The 15,522-nt window shown below is 34.5% G+C and overlaps 1 protein-coding gene across 2 annotated transcripts; it reads right to left on the reverse strand.

The window, feature by feature from the left end:
- Positions 1-13,321: 13,321 nt before the first annotated feature.
- On the reverse strand, positions 13,322-15,113 carry LOC109006075. Of its 2 annotated transcripts, none has more exons than XM_018985241.2 (2): positions 14,458-15,113; positions 13,322-13,970 (listed from the first exon to the last, which is right to left on the reverse strand). In XM_018985241.2, the coding sequence occupies exons 1-2, from the start codon at positions 14,659-14,661 to the stop codon at positions 13,413-13,415; spliced, it is 762 nt and encodes a 253-aa protein (XP_018840786.1). In that variant the 5' UTR covers positions 14,662-15,113; the 3' UTR covers positions 13,322-13,412. The 2 variants fall into 2 exon arrangements, with proteins under 2 accessions (XP_018840786.1, XP_018840787.1); XM_018985242.2 differs by having other exon boundaries at positions 13,322-13,967; positions 14,458-15,108.
- Positions 15,114-15,522: the final 409 nt, after the last annotated feature.

Below are 15,522 nucleotides of genomic sequence, written 5' to 3' on the forward strand. Positions count from 1 at the left end.
ACCAACAACTATTCGTGGCCTCAAACCCACAGCCACGATGTGGCTCGTGGGTATCTCAACACATTGAAGAAGAAGAAGAAGAGAAGGAGAAAACATGTTGCATTGTTGTGGGGTTGGGGCCAACAACAAAGGAAGAGATGAAGAAGAGAGAAGAGATTGAGAATTGGGGGGTGGGTAGATGGGGCGAGAGATTAAGAGAAAAGAGAGAATGGGCGAATGATTAAACTAGGGTTTTTTTTTGTTTTATAGTCTGAGCCCTATGCATGGAGAGCGGGTGAAATCCGGGCAAGTGGGTAGGCCCACCCTCTCCTTTCTTTTCTTAAAAAGCTCGCCCTCCCATTCGCTTGGGTCAGGTGGATTGCCTACCCAAGCCCATGTGAGGCCCGCCCAACAACCCAAGTGGAAGGAAGGAAAGGCAAGGAGTGGCATTTTATCCTTTTTAGGTAAATCCATCTAGAAAGATAAATAAGGGCAAAAATTAAATGTGTAAGAGGAGATTGAGAGGATCTATCTTCTGCATGTTGATATGTGTTGTTGTATGAAGGGGAGGAGGCTCCCTAGCTATTGGTGTGGCCTAAGGCAAGGGTAGGGGTGGCACCTCGTATTCAAGGATTGTGTTCATGCTGTGTCAAGTTATAAATATTTGACTACATCGATTAAACCCTAAACCGTAACACAACCCATATAAATAACAAGTAATATGATACGACCCGTTTTGACATTTTTCAACTTGTTTCATGCAAACGGGTTTGATTACCTCATTTGACCTGATTAACATGATTTTATAAGAAAATTAGTATAACATACCAACAAAAAAGTCAATATTTTTTAGATATTGACCTATCATAATACTAATATCACAATCACAACAATAATAAATATTAGCATATTGTAATTGTAATCTTAAAAAAGATTTTAAACGTTATACCGATTGATTGCAAATGAAGTAGGTTGATTTGTTATTGATCCGTTTATTAATCGTGTCATATCGGATCGATCTGTTTTGATCTAAATACATTCAAATCAAACTTAAATCTATTTATTTTGTATCATGTTTATGTTCAACTCACGAGTCGTCACATATTATATTTGAAGGTGCGCAAAAGCGACCTCCCTCTCCTTTCTCAATGTTTCACTTTTTATTTTTTGGTTTAAAATTCTCTATTACATGGCATTGATATAGTACACGAGAAGCTAAATTGGCATAGTTTAAGACACGTGTTACAATCCCATTAATAAGATGTTGGAAATATTTTCAAAATAATTAATTATACATTATATTTATTAATAATATTTTTGGGTTGATTTTGGAAGTTGTGAATTATTTTGGAAAGAGAGAAGTTATGTAAAGTTTATGAGAGTTATACTATTTTGTGTTTGTTTGCATGCCATAAGACTTTTAACTGGTTTAATGGTATTGAGGCTTCCTATTTAACTCATGGGATTGGGTTCGATCCATATAGTTGAACCCGTGTGCATACTGTTATTGGTGGGAGCGAATATTGTCTTAAGGAAAGCGATATTGTAATGCGCTTTGAAGCAAACTTTTCACTTACTATTTTTTTTTCTTTTTGCAATCCCCTTATACCAACAATCTTAAGACAATATTAGATTACTAATGGCACATAGTTTAAGAGAGTTTGTTGCGGATTTTATCAAACTCGAACGTTTTGATGGAGCCAATTTTCGGCGCTGGCAAAAGAAGATGCATTTTCTCCTGACTAGTCTTAAAGTGGTGCATGTTCTAACCACTCCTAGATCGTCTGCAAATGAGGATGATACAATTGCACAAAGTCGGGAAAGATTCAAATGGGAACAAGACGACTACATTTGTAATAGTCACATATGCAATGCAATGTCTGACACATTATTCGACGCATACCAGAATAAAGCAACCACCAAGGATCTGTGGGACGCACTTGAGGTTAAGTATCTTTTAGAAGATGCTACAAGTAAGAAATTTTTTGCTACCAATTTTTTCAGTTATAAAATGGTAGACTCAAGGCCTATTGTTGAACAATTCAATGAAATTATGCATATTCTTGATCAATTCACTCAACACAATATGAAGATGGATGATTCTATATCTGTTTCATCCATTATCGATAAACTTCATTCATCATGGAAAGACTACAAAAGAAGTCTGAAGCATAGAAAAGAGGAAATGTCGCTGGAAGATCTAAGTCAACATCTTCGTATAGAAGAGGAAATAAGGCTTAGAGATGGTAAGGAATAGCATGATTCTTTGACCTCCAATATGCATATGATAGAGGAAAGGAAGACCAACAAAACTGGACAACCCAATCAATCCGGATATGAAAACCGGAAGAGAAAGAATAACTTTGGAAGAAAACAAAGTCACTTCTAAGGCAATAATTAGAAGAAACTGAGTGTAAATTACTTCAATTGTGGAAAGCTGGGCCATTACAAAAGAGATTGTCGTTTTCTTAAAAAAAACAACAAAACTCTGACTCCAAAGAGAATTTTGTTGCCATGATTTCTGAGGTCAGTATTCTCGAAGGAGACAACTCTTGGTGGATTGACTTAGAAGCAACAAGACATGTTTGCAAAGATAAGAGTTTGTTTAAAAAGTATGAGTCGGAAGAAGACAAATGTGTTATCTACATGAGAAATTCATCTACTGCTACAGTTAAAGGCAAAGGTATAATAGATTTGGAGTTCACCTCTAGAAAAGTGCTTACTCTTAGGAATGTATATCATGTACAAGAAGTTAGGAAAAATATTGTATCTGGTAGTCTTCTGAATAAATATGGGTTTAAATTAGTCTTTGAGCCAGATATATTTGTTTTGATCAAATGAAGTAATTTTGTAGAGAATGGATATCTAAGTGAAGGCATGTTCAAATTCAATATTAATAATAAAGTGAATGTTTCTGCTTATATGATTGATTCATATTATTTATGGCATTGTCGTTTAGTACATATTCATACTAGAAAGCTTGATGACATGGTTAAATTAAGTTTAATTCTTAAATATGCCAAATATATGATAGATAAATGTAGAATATGCATGCAAACAAAAATTACAAGAAAACTTTTTTCTTAAGTAGAAAGAACTTCATCTTTATTGCCATTAATACACAGTGATGTATGTGACATGCATAGCACGCCTACTAGAGGAGGTAAAAAATATTTTGTGACTTTTATAGACGATTTTTCTAGATATTGCTATGTTTATTTGATGCATTCGAAAGACCAAGTTTTGGATAATTTTAGGCATATAAGAATGAAGTAGAAAATCAATGTGACGTCAAAATAAAATGTCTTAGATCTGATAAAGGAGGTGAATATCATTTTCCTGCTTATTGTGAATCTGTTGGCATTATTCATGAAACTATTATAGCTTACACTCCACAACAAAATGGAGTGGCAGAAAGGAAAAACAGAATTTTAGTAGAGATGGTCAATGTCATGCTTACTAATTCTGGTTGAAATAATAGTTTTTGGGGAGAAGCTATACTTACAACATGCTATATTTTGAATAGAATACCCCACAAGAAAACTAAAATTTCTCCATATGAACTATGAAAGAAATAAAAACTAAACTTAAATCATTTTAAAGTTTGGGGTTGTCGAGCCATAATTAGATTACCTAAACCTAAAATAAAGAAGTTAGGACAAAAAGCCATTGAGTGCATTTTCTTAGGTTATGCACATCATAGTGTTGGCTATAGATTCCTAGTTGTGGAACCAAACGGTTCTGTTGACGTCAATACAGTGATTGAATCCAGGGATGCTGAATTTTTTAAAAATAGATTCAGTGGAATTCCACTTTATAATGATAAAATAGTGGAATTAGACAGATCACTTGAAAATAATGATCAATTTGGTGAATCATTTGAACCAAGAAGAAGTAAACGAATCACAACTGAAAAGTCATTTGGACCAGATTTTGTTGTGTACTTGGTAGAGGGTACAAGAGATTCATCTTGTAACCAAATCATGATTACACACAATGTTGAGAATGATCCTCTGACGTATGAAGAGGCTATGAAGTGTTAGGATGTAGCTTTTTTGAAAGAAGCTATTAATGATGAAATGAATTCAATCATGGGTAACAATACTTGGAAATTAGTAGATTTACCCCCCACTTCAACACCTATTGGTTGCAAATGGATTTTTAAAAGGAAATTGAAAGTAGATGGAACAATTGAAAAGTTTAAGGCAAGACTAGTAGCAAAGGGTTTTATCCATAAGGTAGAGTTAGATTATTTTAATACCTATGCACCAGTTGCCAGGATTGCTACTATCATAACTTTAATTATCCTAGCAGTCATCTACAAGTTTAAAATCCATCAAATGAATATTAAGATAGCCTTCTTGAATGATGAGTTAGAAGAAGATATTTACATGGAACAACCCAAGGGGTTTGTCATGCTTGGCCAAGAACATAAAGTTTGTGAATTGATTAAGTCACTTTATAGACTTAAACAAGTACCAAAACAATGGCACAAAAAGTTTGATAAAGCCGTAATGAACAAGGGTTTTAGGATACATGAATCTGATAAATGTGTCTACAACAAATTCAATGGAAATAAAGGTGTTATAATATGCTTATATGTAGATGACATGTAGATTTTCGACACTGATAATATGAGCATTGAAAGTACTAAGAAATTTTTGTCATCTAATTTCGATATGAAGGATTTAGGTATTGCAAACGTGATTTTGGGTATTAGAATTATAAGAAATAATAATAGTATAATTCTAACTCAATCACATTATATTGAGAAAATATTAAAAAAGTTTAATCAGTTTGATTGCAAACCCATAGATACACCTTTTGATTCGAATTTAAAATTGTATCCTAATACTGGAAGAGCAGTGGATCAACTTGAATATGCTAGAGTTATTGGTAGTCTAATATATGCTATGACATGTACTAGACCTGATATTGCATTTGCAATGGGCAAACTTAGTAGGTACACTAGTAACCCTAGTCATATTCATTGGATAGCTATACAAAGAATTTTAAAATATTTACGAAATACCATAAATTATAGTATTGTGTACATCAGGTTTCTTTCGATTGTAGAAGGATACACAGATGCCAGTTGGGTAACTGAACATGATGATCATAAGTCAATCAGTGGGTGAATATTCATCCTTGGTGGAGGAGCAATCTCCTAAGAATCAAAGAAGCAGACATGCATAACTGACTCTATACGGCAACAGAGTTTATAGCATTGGCTTCTTGTAGCAAAGAGGCAAAGTGATTGAGAAATTTATTGATAGAGATTTCGATTTGGCCAAAACCAATGCCAACAATATCTTTGCATTGTGACTGTCAGACTACATTGTCGCGGGCCTATAACTATATATATAATGGCAAATCTAAGCATATTGGATTAAGACATAGCTATGTGAGGCAATTACTCACAGATGAAGTAATTACAATTGATTTTGTGAGATCTTGTCAAAATTTGGCAGATCCATTAACTAAAGGACTTGCAAGGGATTTGATATGGAAGACATCAAAGGGGATGAGTTTAAAGCCTATACAATAAAATCACCAATAATAGAAACTCGACTCAACTCTTGAACATATCAAGACTTGAGTTTAATGAGTAAAGTACGTTATATGTTAGTGATTTGCAAGCACTATGATATTAAAATTAGTTTTCAAACTTATTTAATCGTCCCAAAGTTTGAAGTGCTTGGTACTGTAATAAAAATAAGAGACTAAACAATAAGCTTTTAATAGACTTATAACAGAGTTATGTTAAAATGTTTAGTTACAGGACATTTTCGATAAGTCTACCTATATGAGTGTCGGGGGTGGTGCCGCCTCTTATGCGAATTAGGCTTTGTCTCTAGAGCGCTCATGAAACCAGGATATAGACACAAGGCCAATCCACATGTTGGTTTTTATGAACTACTCAAAGAGAAAGAAAATTTATATGTGAGATATATCCGCTAATCGTATAGAATCCCTAGTTCAAAATATGTCTACTATGTTATTTTGGTTAGCTTTGATGTATTTTTAATATGAAGGTTCAAGTCCAAAAGACATCTTCATTTATATATAAGTTTTCTTATTTTAACCAGGATGTATTTTGAAAATGGTGGGGGATTGTTAGAAATATTTTCAAAATAATTAATTGTATATTATATTTATTAATAATATTCTTGGGTTGATTTTAGAAGTTGTGAATTATTCGTGTGTGCATAACGTAGTTTGAGAAATAGATTTATTCTGGGCTTTATAGTATCTTGGAGGCAAATTCGTTTGTAACCCGTGTGCATACCATTATTGGTGGAGACGAATATTGTCTTAAGGAAAACGACATTGTAACACGCTTTGAAGTAAACTTTTCTCTTACTATTATTATTATTATTATTTTTTTTTTTTTGCAGCCCCTTTATACTAACATAAGACACAAAAGGGTTGTTTTGAGTCAAAATGATCAATAACACGGCAATATAAATAAGTGCTTGGTCTTCATGATCAGCCGAGTGATTTTTTTTTTCTTAATTGCAAAATATTTTCATCACGAAATACGGATTTGAAATATTCAGATATTAAGATATTGGCATTAGTCAAGAGGTCAGATTAAAGTAGTTGAGTCCTAGTGGTACTACTTCTTCTAATGATTATTTTTTGAAATTTGATGTGCAATATTTTGACTCGGGGCCTGTACGTACCAAGTTCTTATATATATATATATATATATATATATATATATATATATATATATATATATTTAATGGTTTAAAAGTTGGAGACAAATTAGAATTCAAAATAGGGGAGCAAATGATCAATGTGGAGATGAGGATTTTAAATGAATTAAGTAATTAATTAGTTTGAAAAATATTATTGTTTTTAATGTTTTTGACTTTCGACTCTGCATGCATTTCTTTCTAGGAAGGAATGTGCATGGAAGCTGCATGCTACTTGGGGGTAGCTTTCCTTTCATTGTCATATTTGCTATACCAACTTGTCGATCTCACGAGTATGTGGCTCTTATCTGCCTAATCTTCTTGTAGATCACTACCTCTTCTCTTTGGTCCTGCACGCTCATAAAGCCTAACAACTTTATATATACTTTCGTATGAACAAAATCAAAATAAGAAAAAAAACAAGCTAACCTATTTTGACTTAATTACTTCCTATATGAAGAGTGATTTATTTTGTATGAAGAGTAGAATTTCTCTTATTTTTTCGCGTATCCGATTGAACCTATAGTCAAGGTTCAAACTTCGGGATTAATTTTTGTTTTTCATGAATCATATATATATATATATATATATATGTATGTGTGTGTGATCTATTATATGCTCAATGGAATTGGAATTCCAAATAGCATTAGCAACTAATAATATTTACATTTAAGGTGCATGGATTGAGGATACACGCACATAGGGGTGATTAACGGTCCGGTCGGACCGAACGGACCGACCGGACCGACCGTTTCGGTCCGGACCGAGACTTAGACCGGTCCGGTCCGGTCCATATTTTAGAGGACCGAAATCATTCGGTCCGGTCCACGGTCCACAGTTTTTTCGGACCGGACCGGACCGGACCGAATGAAAAATTAAAAAAAAAAATATTTTTTATATATATTTTATATATAATAATTGTACAATTAACAATATAAATTTTTAAATATATTATTAATACTTGTTAATATTCTATAAATTAACAATATTTTATATATATCTTCATTTAATCTATCACTATTAACAATATAAAATTTTAAATATACTATTAACACTTGTTAATATTCTATGAATTAATAAATATATAATATCAATTAGTTAATTATATAGTAATTATATAAATTAATAATATAATTTTCATCTAATTTATTATCATTGACCATATAAAATATTTTTTTATTGAGTTTGTTACATAATCCACATTAATAAGTCACTTAGTTTAATTTAGTATTTTAAATAAATTTTTTTATTAATTATTTAAAAAAAAAAAAAAAGAGGGCGGACCGACTGGACCGGACCGGACCGGACCGGACCGATAGCTATCGGTCCGGTCCGGTCCCTTTGGGTGTTCGGTCCGGTCCGGTCCGGAAAAATAATAGACCGAAAATTTTCGGTCCATCGCCGGACCGGACCGGACCGGCCCGTTTGCAGCCCTACACGCACACTTGGTACGTGGAGGATAAGGTTGAGATCGTAGCTCACATGAACGCGTACGAGCATTATTAATTTGCCACATGGTGGTCACAAATGGAGACTTGCAAGTCAAAGTCTTCGCTTGAAGATTCTTATTCAAATTAAAGACATATATATAAGGCGAAAAAAAAAAAAACCGAAAGTTTTTCCGGAGAAAGAAAAAATGGTGTTTGCTTTGCATAAAAGCAATTCACGTACCAAAGAAAAAAAGAACAAATTAAATATTGATAAATGACCAAACCAGACCTAATTTAATGTTCCACATGGTTTTATTTTTAAAGTGTTTTGAAAGAATAAACATTCAACGTTAATAGTCATGTCATTATGCTGAAATTCTTAATAATTTACGTACGACTTACAGCTTCTTTTCCTAAAAACAATATGCAATTTATAGAGACAATTCTATTTCTGGGCTTCAAAACTTTTTAGGTCGACGTACGTACGTACAATTATATTGACATGGATCATTCGATATTGGATGTTCCATAAATCGAGTTACGCACTTATACGTACAGCTTGTATTAATTAATGCATGTATAGTACCACCATAAATTAATTTTCTAATATATATATATATATATATATATCCTTAATTTCTCTCAAAAGAAATTATCGAGATGAATGATTGATCATGATCTTCTTCCAATATAGCGTACATTAATTAGGGACCATCTTCAAAGAAATGTCAGCCACAGTACGTAGTACTGTTAATTAAGGATTTTGGATTTCTAGATTTTATTAATTTCCTCCACCAAAATGGGTTTCTCAATTATAAAATTTATGAGGAATTGTGACATCCATGCTGATCATGCATGTGGGTTGCTTTGTTTGTTTATATATATATATATATATATATATATATATATATATTTGATTAATAGATATAATTAAAACACTTGGGCTGCTAATTAAATCCCAATAAGTCTTAACCCCTCGCCTACCAAAATGACCTTAACCTAGAAAAGTTGGTTCGGTTTGTCTCTTTAAGAAGATCAGGAATACCTAAAAAAAGAAAAAAATGAAATAATATTTTGGCGTATCATGAAGAACAGAAAAAAGCTTATTCTCTCTCCAAAGGAATATATATATATATATATATATATGTGTGTGTATATATATAACATGTGGTCTAGTCATCAGTCGAATTAGACCGTCAACCACGTACGCCGGCATAAGTAACGCTTTCTTGCAATTTGTTTGACCTTATTTCAATACAACAAAATTTATTTTTCCGCGATTTTTTCATTTTGTACCGGACATGATAAGACTTCCGGAGGCTTTTTTTTTTTTTTTTTTTTTTTCAAGAAATGACATGGGTGTGTATATATATATATATATTGAGGTAAAAATATCCAACACGTAAAAAGAAAATGAAGGATATATACATATATAATCTTTTTTCAAAGAAGAAGATGGTATTTGTGAGTGGGTAAAATATATAGGATCCAAGATCAAGTCCAGCCGACTAGGCTACTATTAAGAGACAAAATAGGAGAGAGGAGATAAGAAGGGACAATGAGTGAGGGTGTCAAGAGGTAAAAGGTAGGAGGGTGTCAGATGAAAGTGAAAAAGAGAGAGAGGTCATACACTCAAAATAAAGCATGCCTCATCACTATAGTGGGCACGCAAAAAGAGATATCAAATAAAGGGAGACGACCAGACAACTGGCTAGGGGCTTCTTCTTTGACTTCTTCTTCAATCTTTGGAGGGAGAGTTCCAAAGAGAATATCTTTTTCAGCAAGTAGATTTACAGTTCTCATTGTACAGTAAAAAACGAGAGGCTATGAGAGATTGTAAACAAATATATTATAGTGAATTTTTTCACTCCAAACGCCTATGGATGTAGGCGACATGCCGAATCACGTAAATTTTTTGTCACTTTCTTTTTATTTTTCTCTACATTTGTTTTCCATTCACCGCTATGGATGTACGCACTTACACCGTACAACCGCATCGCACCACTGTCGAGGGCTCCAAACAACACTGATCGAGGCTTGAATTTCCATAGCAGGCTGGGAATGACTATTTCTCCCCTTCCAACCTGTTGAAAGATTTTTCATTCATCAACAGTACCCAATTTTATTGATAAATCTTTACTGTGACGGAGAAATATTTTATACAAAGAGACCAAGATGATTAGAATAGAGATACTAAAACCAACTGTTCATGCGTAAAATTGTACAACATGTCAGAAGGAAGGAAATAATTATCTACAGTCGACGATGTTAATTCAGGCGTCGATATAATACTCTTCACGTTCAACCATAAAATAATAATAAATAACCAAGTAAAAATAAATAAAGAGAGACATATAGATTTACATGGTTAGATATAGAAGCCTACGTCTACGGGTTGTTTGGAAGCAAAATTTACTATAATTGGTGATTTTACAATTTCTTATGGCCTCACATATCGATCAATACAATGGAGAAATTTGGAGTTTCGGAGATTGAAGACGATGCCTCCCTTGAGAGAGATCTGATGGAGTCGCTATGTGGGAGTGGAGTTTGTATGTAGAGAGCTTGTGGAGAGTCCCCTCCTTATATAGAGGTCTACTACTTCCTTAGAATAATTGAGTCTAATTTATCTTGTGAACCCTTTTTCTTTTAGGAGTTTGAATCTTTTTCTTTTTAAAAGTTTGAATCTATTTCTTTTTAAGAGTCTAAAGTTAACTTCTTTTAACTTATCCCTTCCTAGCCATATCTATTTCCTACCTTATCTCTTGGTTTGATCTCTTCCTTTATTATTAGCTATAAGTTTTCAAATGGCTGAACATAGTTAATTTAGTCCCTAACAACAACCCCTTCAGAAAAATATTTGTACATAACCTATCTATTTGATACTCTATAAGTTCGGTGTAGAAAAGGAAGCTCCAATTAATCAAATGCATGCTATGGATATTTTTAAGGTACTGGAAATATATACAGACGTTACATACGTACATCTTTTTGGCGTGATGATATTGTACGTAAGTAGTTACGTATATTAATATTAAAGGATCGTTTGTTTTCGTAGATGAGATGATATGCATTAAGATTAATATCATTTTTGTTTTAAAATTTAAAAAAAGTTAAATTGTTTATTTTAATTTGTCTGAGAATTTAAAAATGTTGTAATGATTAGATAAAATGATACGAGATGAGTTGAGAATAATTTTAATTTTCTATTTATTAGTTATCATTCATTACGACTCATATATTGGAGGAGTCGTGATGAAAAAAATCTAAAAATCCAAACAAATGATGCCAATAGAATTTGGTTAAATCACATGTGATATATAAATACATTTAACCCTTAAAGTAAACTAAGAATAATTAGTCAAAAATATAGAAATTGATATTATGTGATCATGAGTCATAATTCGATCAAGAGGTTTGATTTTAGATATATCCCAGATCGAGAAGATGGCTCCCCACCCTATAAATATATATATATATATAAATATTTATAAACTGATCAACTGACGTTCATGATAGAAAATTATGCCGACAAATTAGGATTCCACGCAGGGGACCAGTCTGAAATGCTTTCGGAGGAGAACTTTGAAGTTTGAAAGTGAAAGCTTACAGAAGACGATAGCAAGAATTAATTACAGAAGACGATATTTTGGGTGATCTTTATAAAGATCACAATGTGAATCATGTTATGGCGACTAATTGTAATATTGCGGTTCAAAAAAACAAAAAAAAAAGAGTTGAATGAATATGTGGTTGTTAATATCGTACGTGCGTTGTTATTGTCGTTTTTATTAAAAATAAGAGATGGAGGCTAGCTAGCCCATCACGTACGGCTTGAAGGGTCAGCACTCGTGCCTGCAATTTCTAAAGTTGGATTAATATTTGATTTGTTTGAAAGGAAGCTGCTGGGACCATTTGACTATTTCTACTCAACCAACGGTTTCAAAGATTGCGAGGTTGTCCATGTTATGTTAGAAGACAAGGAAGTGATACAGCTAGCGTATGTGTTACTCTTAGAGGCATGCATGCATGGATGGTGTAAGACACGGTGCGCGCAGTGGTGTCATCAAATTCCAAGAGTTATATTTTGTAGAGTGAGGCTTGATTCTGCTATGTAATTTCAGAACTTTATAATTATTATTAGTGAATTTCTTGTTGTGTAGATGTCGTATTTGTCTATTATTTTTTTAAGGAAATGCATGAAGCCTAACTAAGACTATACAAATTATGTCCCTTGTTATTACTATGCAAATCCGAGAATGAAGGTTTCGTTGTTGCTACCAGAAACTGAGCCCATTTCTGAAGCAGACTAGGGCATTATTGCATGGCTGTTTTGAGATTGTATAGGATTTATGGATGAAGCCCAAGTGCTGGCCATTTTCGGGCAGTAATAAGCCATGCCCAAGTTGATACGGATCCCAAAGTACGGTTCTTTTTCTCCTATTACTTTAATATCTACTAAAAGTCACTCTTTGTCAACCCCAAACCAAACCCATCTAACATTTATCATTTGAATCAAGACCAACCCAGATCCCTTGAGTTCAGTTCCTCACAGTAGGACTGTTCATCCGTCCGGATTTTTTTCCGACCAGGTCCAGAATTAGAAAAACTGGATTTCGATTCCGACTCATATCAGTTCCAGGCCAGAATCCGGTTTGTCAAAACCCGAATCCATCCGGTCTGGATAGGGATTTGAAACCCAAGTACCGGATTTAAGAACGATAACCCAAGAGTCTTAAATTCCAAGAAGCTCTGAAAGACTGAAACAAGCCTCACAGTTCACATCCTCTATTTTGACCTTAAATGGGCTGAATACCTTGGGAAAGCTTTACCATGGGCAGAGAAAGAAAGTATTTTGGAATTACCTAAATCTTTTGTAGCGAAACTCAAATATTAGTATGACCTTGAATTACCAAAGCAGTGTTGGATACTCAACAGGTCTTTGGAGTAAATTTTTTCAGCCCAGGTTGCCAAGGAGTAGGAGCTCCTTTAACATAAGTCCAAATTTACTGGGATATCAAGATATGTAATGCCTTTAACTTGTATTTATGGAAAAAAGAAAACCCATTTTTTTTCCGTTTAGCCTGCATGCATTTAAAATGGAATTTTTTCCACTTTCCCAGTGAAAATATAGAGTAGAAGTTTATGTCTGTAAAACTGACATGACCATATGGGACCAATGTTCCCAAGCAAACCACAAACAATGAGTGGTTACCTCTCTCCACAAAATGAAACCATTTGATTGAATGTTGCCAAAAATACTAGATGAGGGAAATGTTTGTGTTATTACATAGGATCGATCTCAAAAGATGTCAAGAATCTCCAGGATCGAACGGTTGCAAAGAGGACAAGTCCCACGATTCACCCACATCTCCCTGGAGCAAACCCTACAAAAGGTGTGACCACAGGGTATAAAAGCCGCGCCTTTACTCCTCTCCATGCACACGCAGCACACCCAATCAGTATCCGCTCCCTTGTTGTCCCTTCTCCTTTTCTTCCTCCAATCAACACCGTCCGTTTCCTCGATCAATCTCATCAGGGTCTTGACTTCGGTGGCGGGACCCTCATCCTTCTCTTCCCGCGAATTGCGCTCGGCCGCTAATGCCATCGCCAGGTTCATGCCCGACGAGAGTGGCGGAGCCGTGTGTGGGTTTTCTTGGAGGGTTTCCAAGGTGCTGAAACTTGAAGAAGTGGGCCTCCGCCTGGACCCACAGCAACCCATCCCTTTGAATCCTAGCCTTTCTTTCAGACTTGTCCATCTTCTTCCCGGATCTCCACTATCCATTGATACTCGATCTTCCTCTACTTGTGTTGTTTCTTCTATTGAGTTATTTTGCTCCCTAGTAGCTGCTGCACACTGCTGCAACATGTTTAGTGTTTGTTGATCTTCGCATTGATTTTACTGATTCTTATAAAAGAAGGTGAAAAACCCAGCACAACAGAACCCATAAAAATATGAACTTGCGGAAAAGGAAAGGGTTATTTGAAAGACCCGGGGTATGGCATGGCAGATCAGAGAGGAAGGATGCATGCATGTAGATAAGATTGAAGCATTCAAGCGACTGTGTGCGAGTGATTATTTAATAACATTTTCCGATAATGATCTTCGATCCAAATTCACCAGACCTTTGAAAAAACTAAGAGGAAAAATCTGGGTGGGTTCAACCAATCTCTTAATCATACTTATCGGTCAACTTTTTGGTTGGTGATCAAGGTAGTATCTTCTAAAACAAGTCGCAAAATGTAACAATCAAAGAAAACCAAACACGAAATGCAATTGCCTGGTGAAAGAAGAGATTTTGACAAAGGAAATAGTGAAGTGAAGTGTGTAAGATTATAGAACTTACTTGAACTTGGGGGACATGAGCTGTTATAACATTCTTAATTCCAGGCTTGGCAGCTCTGATGTTGGAGAAGTGTGCGGCCAGCCGAACGAATTTAAGAATAAAGAAAGATGGGATTGCTATTGGCGAGATTGCTCCATAGTCTAGTGAAATGAAACGGAGACAAGAGGACGCTGTTTTGATGGAACAACAACAAAGCAGTGGCATTACCAAAATCCAAGAAAAGGGTCCCGCCAGGATTATGGGTCTCGCTGACAGAAAGACAGACAATTTGTTTGACCTAAAATCCCAGTGTACAGTGTCTGAAAAGACAGAGAGAACTTGTGTATAGACGGATCCGGATCAGGATCTCTCCATCCGGAGGAAACCCGACTGTCCAACAATGTCTTGTACTGAAATGCTGATCAATCATCAAATATGTTATAACTCGAGAATGAACACGTTTTTCTTGGTATACGATATTCAGTCTCTTGGCCAATATCCAATTGATGGTAATCGAGGAAGGTCACAAATTTTATCATCTTATACAACGTGGAGACATGATAATTGGCAGTTTTTGTCTAGAAAATGCTGAGAAAGTGAGTAATTGCTCCCGATATCATGAAGCTACTCCTATTTGGATTTGTAACAAAGCCAATTAGCCTTTGATTGTTAAATAGCATTAGCATTATTGGGTGGCTGAAAAGGTGGGGGAGAGATGAGAGGAAAATGGAATTGCGCCAGAAAATTGTCAAAAGAGAAAATTGTGGCGACTTTCAGAAGCCAAAAAGGTAGGCTACTACCTAAAGTTGTAAGGTTAAATTTCTAATCAACACAATAATGCTCTCTTGCTGTAATCAACCATAAAGGCAAAAGCCAAAAATCCCGGCTTCATGGCCCAGTTTTAGAAAATTACCAATACAATGGTAATCACTGTCGAATAAGAGATACAAGCAATACATCGTATAAAACCTTAACATTTCCTTTAAATACATCGGATTCTAGAGATGTGAAACAGACAATTGGGAGGCAAAGGAAAAAAAAAAAAAAAAAACATATTTTAATACCACAGTAGAACACACCAAAAGA

This window comes from Juglans regia, chromosome 1 (genome assembly GCF_001411555.2).
Source record: "Juglans regia cultivar Chandler chromosome 1, Walnut 2.0, whole genome shotgun sequence".
Classification (NCBI taxonomy): domain Eukaryota; kingdom Viridiplantae; phylum Streptophyta; class Magnoliopsida; order Fagales; family Juglandaceae; genus Juglans; species Juglans regia.